Consider the following 6,552-nt stretch of genomic DNA (forward strand, 5'->3'; position numbering starts at 1 on the left):
AGAAATTGGGTCATTTGTAGAGTCATAGATGGACCTAGAGACTGTCATACAGAGTGAAGTATGTCCGAAAGAGAAAAACAAATATCGTATGCTAACATATATATATGGAATCCTAAAAAAATAAAAATGGTTCTGAAGAACCTAAGTGCAGGACAGGAATAAAGATGCAGTCTTAGAGAATGGACTTTAGGACATGGGGAGTGGGAAGGGTAAGCTAGGATGAAGTGAGAGAGTGGCATGGACATATAATACACTACCAAATGTAAAATAGATAGTGGAAAGCAGCCACGTAGCACAGGGAGATCAGCTCGGTTCTTTGTGACCACCTATAGGGGTGGGATAAGGAGGGTGGGAGGGAGACGCAAGAGGGAGGAGATATGGGGATATATGTGTATGTATAGCTGGTTCACTTTGTTATAAAGCAGAAACTAACACACCATTGTAAAGCAATTATACTCCAATAAAGATGTTTTAAAAAAAAAGTAACAACAGTAAAACCCAACAAGCTGAATCCCACTAAAGCTATATAAAAATAGCTTTAGTGGTTTCATTTATTCAACGGTCTTTTCCTGAATGCCCACTATGTGCCAGGCATTACCACTGCGCCACCAGGGAAGCCCAATGTGCTTCTTTTTTTTTTAGTATTTGAATCTACCATGTCTCATTTTAAAACAAAGGTACTGGGCTTCCCTGGTGGCGCAGTGGTTGAGAGTCCGCCTGCTGATGCAGGGGACGCACGTTTGTGCCCCGGTCCGGGAGGATCCCGCGTGCCGTGGAGCGGCTGGGCCCGTGAGCCATGGCCGCTGAGCCTGCGCGTCCGGAGCCTGTGCTCTGCAGCGGCAGAGGCCACAGCAGTGAGAGGCCCGTGTACCGCAAAAAAAAAAAAAAAAAAAAAGTGCATTAAAATTCTAGATGTCATTAATTCCACTTAGTCCATGAATAATCTCTTCCTTCAAACTCCAAACATCTATGAAACAGAGGAATTAAATATATTTTATGCTAATAATAACAGCACATGAGTGGATGAAACGAATTGAAATGAAGGTATAAATGGTGGATTCTGTCTTACTCTCATATTTCCGTCTCAGAAAAGGAATGTAAATAAACAAAATAAATCTAAAGGGCTTTAAAATGATTCCATATCAAGATGGATTAGGTGATACAACCATTTTATTCAAAGACAGCATAGCAATAAAATTATAAGCTTTCAAAGAGCAAATGAAAAATCCCTCACTGGACCTTCTGTTGGAGACTTCGGGCCACTGGACCTCCGGATAGGTTATTGTGTTTTGCATATGCTTCATAATACACTACTGAGTATTTCATTACTGTGATCAATAAAGCTTTATGGACTGACCTTGCAGATCAAGAAATCGAAATGCAGAGTTAAGTCTATAAAAGACAGAAAGGTATAGTATTGCAGTACTCATCCTTTTGATTTGCTTCTCACATTTCTCCCGAGCCATGGAAAGAATGGCCTACAAATTCTCATGAGCAATACCTAACACACTAATTATTTATTTCAACAGTCTTGCCCTTCATGAATATATTTGAAGATAAATATGAATGAAAGTTTTAATTATAGAGGTAGCCATCTCTTTTACTTTTTAAATAAAAGAAAAATGGCAGATCTATATGTAATCCAGTTATAGAGTCTAGAAATATAGACACTGTAGAATGCTATCAAGGACATCTTCAGTTTGCAAGTAACAATAAAATAATATCTGTTTTTCAAAATTTAGGAACACTCTGAAGATTGATATGCAGCACTCTTCAGGACGGATTATTAATTAGAGGAAAAAGCAAATAGCAAAACAATAGTACTTTATTATCACATCTATGTAATTTACCTAAATTTCATTTATGGAAAGCAAATGCACAATTATATCCATACAAAATTAATTCATAATAAGGTTATATGGTGGTGCAGGTAACATAGAGGATTGAAAAGGCAAGACAATTTTGTTTTGAGTGTACTGTTTGAAATGTGTGCAGTGAGAACATAGTCATAGAGCACCACTTTAGTACTTTAACTCTCATCAGTAGCAAATCACTTGCAAAACACTTCAGCACCTCCCTATGCTCCAGGCTCCTCATCCATAAAATGACAATTTCTAAGGTTCTGTCCTGCTTATTTCAATTATTTATCCAGTGATCAGATGTCAGGGGGCAACTGGGTCCGGCCCACATTAACCTAGTGGGCCCATGCTGGTCCTTAGCACTCCTCCTCTACATGGTTATATGAAGTGATACAGCATTTGCAATGGGAGTGGCAAGACCACTTAGCAATGTGTCTATACAAGGCTCTTTCCTATAGAAAGTTAAGTGTTTTAGAAAAGGTTTCCAACTGTCTGGAGAAGGGACCCAATGGGAAGGTGACTTTTGTTTTGTTTTGTTTCTGTTTCTGTTTTTTAAATTCACGGTGCTTCATCTTCACTACCCAGCATCCAGCCTGAACTTGGACTCAGGGACTCAGTCTGTATGAGGGTCACACAGGGGCAAAAGCATAGAGATTGGCAAGGCGGTGGCATCGTCTATGAAGTAATTAATCAAAAAGACTGGAGCCAAGAATATGGACCCTAAGTGAGAACTGTGGGAACCACTTACCCCAGAAGAAAGGGACCCCATAGAGCCTGCTCCTGTTGTCAACCTTGGAAGACTCCCAGCAGTGGTGGCTAGAAATGGCCTCGGGAATCTAAAGGTGGTGATGGAGGGCCTTGAGTTGAGGAGATGCAGCCTCAGGTTAACAGAGGAGGAGCCTCAGGCCATGTAAGGCCCGGGTGAGACACTGAGTCAGAACTGAGGAATGGAGGGCACTCTAAGAGTTATGCCACCACGTTGGCAATGGGGAGCCCCGGGATAACTATTAGACAGAGGCTCCCTCTGACTTCGTCCTCTCGCGAGTTTGACCCGGGTGAGGGTCTTGGTGTATGGGGTACAACCTCAGCTCTGCGGAGGGAGGAATCCTTGATCACTGCATTGATTCTGGGTGAAGACACCAAGTGCGTTAAGTACCCCAGAATACAAGGAGCCCCACAGAACCTCACTCCTGCTGTCGTTCCCGGGAGAACCAGGCACCACTTCGCGTGGAGGGAGGCGAGGGGGAGCGGAGCGGAAGGGACACGCCCTGACGTCCAGGAGGACGGTTGGCGAAGGCAGATATCGAAAGCTGAGGGTTCTACTCGCGGAATGAGTAGCCCTGCGAGTGGTCAAGTGGCAAGGTGAAGACCCTGAACGAGGGAACTAACCACCCCAGAAGAGAGGGGCGGCCTGCTGAGTAAAGCCCCGTCCCTTTTGTCATCCCGGGGAGCCCCCGGAGTAACTAGGGCCTCAGGAATCTGAGGGCAGCATGGCCACTCGGGGCGTGGCCACGATTCAGCAGAGGGAGGAGGCCCTGGCACAGGGGAGTTTCAGGGTAAGGTGGGCAAGGGGAATGAAGTGACCAGCTCCGCAGAATACAGGGGACGCTGCAGGTAAAAGTGCAGCCCCCCGTCTCCAGCCCTCGGCGCCGCGAGAATAACTGTCAGACTGAGTTGCTCCCTGACTTCCACCTTGGGTTTGCAGGAAAGTGAGGCCTGTTCTGAGGACTGCTGCCTCGGGTGAGTGGAGGGAGGAGTCTGAGACCCTGCCGGGACTCAAGGTAAGATGTTGAGTGGGACTGAGGAGATTTCTTCCCCAGAATGGAGAAGGGCCCTCAGAATTCTCTTGTGAGTCCCAGGAGGAGGAGGGGCTGGCCAGGAGTGACTTCCTCTGACTTTCGGGATATGAGGATGATGATGATATTGTTCTGAGAGGTGTGGCCCCAAGTAATCAGGCCCTGCCAGAAATCAAGTTAAGATGCTGAGCAGGGACTGGGGGAATCACACCCTGGAGAACAGTGGGGGCCCCATAGAACCCTGTCCCTGTTGTCACACTGGGTAGGCCCTAGAATAGTTGTCAGACTTTGGTGCTTTCTGATTTTGGTTTTGGGAATCTGAGGGCTGTTGTCTCAAGTTAACAGAGAGAGGTGTCTCAGTCTCTGTCAAGGTCAAAAGTCCTGACCTTTAGTGAGGATTGTGGGGACCACACACATCAGAACAACAGAGCCCCAACAGCTGTGCTCCTTTGTCACTTCTGGGAGGCCCGGGCAGGTATGGCCCCATGAGCTGCCCCTCACTTCTCTCCCCTGTCTGTCTCCTCTGTGACTTCCTGGCTGAGAGGCTCTGAAAAAAGCTGTCAGTGTGAGTTACCTCCTTTCTTCTTTGTAAGTCAAGTGTCTCAAGAAGATTTAAGCCTCTTTTTGAGGTGACAGTCCTTGGGTCAGTAGAGGAAGGAGTCCCAGACACTCTCGGGGATCACAGTGAGGACTCTGAACAAAGACGGAGGGGACCACCCACTGCAGAACAGAAGGGATCCCACAGAGCTTGACCCCACCTGCCCTGTTATCAGCTTTAGGAAGCCTTGGGCTAGGTTGGCTGGCTCCACCCTGAAGAGCCTTCTCGCTCCCTCCATTGCTTCCTACAGTTCAGGACAGGAGACCTGTGAGGCTCGAGTACTGCCCTAAGGAAAAGATGGATGGAAGCCACTCTTTTCAGAGCTGCCACAGTTGAGTTAACAGATGAGGCCACTTACATCCTCCCTTTCTCCCTAGGTGGTGGTCCTCTTTTACCCAATCTCCTGCCCACATTCCTGTCTGTTGCTACCGACCAGAGTGAACATGTCTCAGGGTCAAGAGATTCCACATTGCACGCAGGAACAGCACCATGTCCTCAGTGAACCCCAGGGCCTGGAGGCTGCACAGGTCTCCAGGGCACTGGAGGAGACCTCTCCCTCCTTCTTCCATACTCTAATGCTTGCCTATTTGAATGAGGCTCTGGCTGCTGGGGCACCCAGTACTCCCCACATTCCTCAGAGTGCCTACTCATGTTACACTGTCATTACAACCATCTCATCAAGCAAATCAGATGAGGTCTCCAGCAGCCAGGAAAGGGAGACTGGGTCAGCTTCTTCCAAGTCTCTGTCAGAAACTGAGAACTTGCCCACAGACCCTCTAGATGAGAAGGTGATTTTTTTGGTGCAGTTCCTGGTGCAAAAGTATCAAATGAGAGATCTGATCACAAAGGCAGACATGACTGATGATGTTATCAGAGAGTACAAGGATGACTTCCTTGAGATCCTCAGGAGAGCCTCTGAGTGCATAGGGCTGGTCTTTGGTATTGATGTGAAGCAAGTGGATCCCACCAGCCACAGCTATGCCCTCAACAAACTAAGCCTCACCTATGATACGAGGTTCAGTGGTGACGAGGGCATGCCCAAGACCGGCCTCCTGATAATTATCCTAGGTGTGATTTTCATGAAGGGCAATCGTGCCACTGAGGAGGAGATCTGGAAAGGGTTGAATATGATGGACTTATATTCTGGGAGGAAGCATTTTATCTTTGGGGAGCCCAGGAAGCTTATCACCAAAGATTTAGTGGAAGAACAGTACCTGGAGTACTGCCAGGTACCCAATAGCAATCCTCCACGCTATGAATTCCTGTGGGGTCCAAGAGCCCATGCTGAAGCCAGCAAAATGAAATTGCTAGAGTTTTTGACCAAGATCCATGAATCTGACCCTACTTGCTTCCCATCCCAGTTTGAGGAGGCTTTGAGAGATGAAGGAGAGAGAGAGCCTGAGCTAGAGTTGCAACCAGGGCTGGCAATGCTGCCATGGCCAGGGCACTTTCCAGTGCCGTATCCAGTAGCTCCTCCCAGCCCTAGTGAGGTCTGAGACCGATTCTTCACTTTGTCATTGAAGAGAGCAGTTAACTTCCTAAGTAGCTGAGAGCTGGAGTGTGGCTGTTGAGAAACTGTATACTTTCTGTTCCTCTTCTATATAGTTAACATGGAGGTTTATTTTCTTTTTGGAGTGAGTTAGTTTTCAAATGTTCCTTTTAATATAACATTTCATTAGCTTCAGAATCTAAGCTTATGAATGACATTGGTCATACATTTATTGCTATTTATGGAATTTAAGAATACAAGTTTTGTTTGTAAAACAAATTGTAAAACTGACCATCTTCTTTTGTGATCTGGAAGAGATAACATGACATTAGAATAGGCATTTCCTTGGCAGTGTCAAAGAACTCAGCAGTAAAATAGTTGGGATCAAGAAAAAAAAAAAAAACGAAAAGATGGTCAATTCTTGGCTTCCCTTATCTTGTTTAATCTTCTGTTCTGTAAAATTAGATGACATATATATGCCTTTGCTTATCTTGTTTAAGAATGTAAGAGAAATAAATCTTAATAAATTAGACCCCGTGTACAATGGCTCATTTATTCTCCAAACATTAAATCATCATGTGCTCTTTGGAAAGCACTGTGTTAGTACTGGGCATGCCCAGATAAACAAGACTTACTACCCACCCATAGAATTTTAGAGTCTAGGAGCAGGAATCATGTAAAGACAATGGTGGATATCCTTTAATACCAAAAGAAAAATTAAAAAGGAATCAGGAGCTGGGTAGTCCATATGAGGGCTGTCAAATATAAATGTCCTGAGACAAGGCAGGCTGAGGCCTTGGGAAACTGCAA

At 45.7% G+C, this 6,552-nt stretch overlaps 1 protein-coding gene across 1 annotated transcript; it reads left to right on the forward strand.

The window, feature by feature from the left end:
- The first annotated feature begins 4,696 nt into the window (after window positions 1–4,696).
- On the forward strand, window positions 4,697–5,749 carry LOC116747050 (melanoma-associated antigen B16-like). The gene has a single exon (XM_032618880.1). It carries the CDS (start codon window positions 4,697–4,699, stop codon window positions 5,747–5,749), a length of 1,053 nt encoding a protein of 350 aa, XP_032474771.1.
- The last annotated feature ends 803 nt before the right edge of the window (window positions 5,750–6,552 follow it).

This window comes from Phocoena sinus, chromosome X, assembly GCF_008692025.1.
Source record: "Phocoena sinus isolate mPhoSin1 chromosome X, mPhoSin1.pri, whole genome shotgun sequence".
In the NCBI taxonomy this organism is placed as follows: domain Eukaryota; kingdom Metazoa; phylum Chordata; class Mammalia; order Artiodactyla; family Phocoenidae; genus Phocoena; species Phocoena sinus.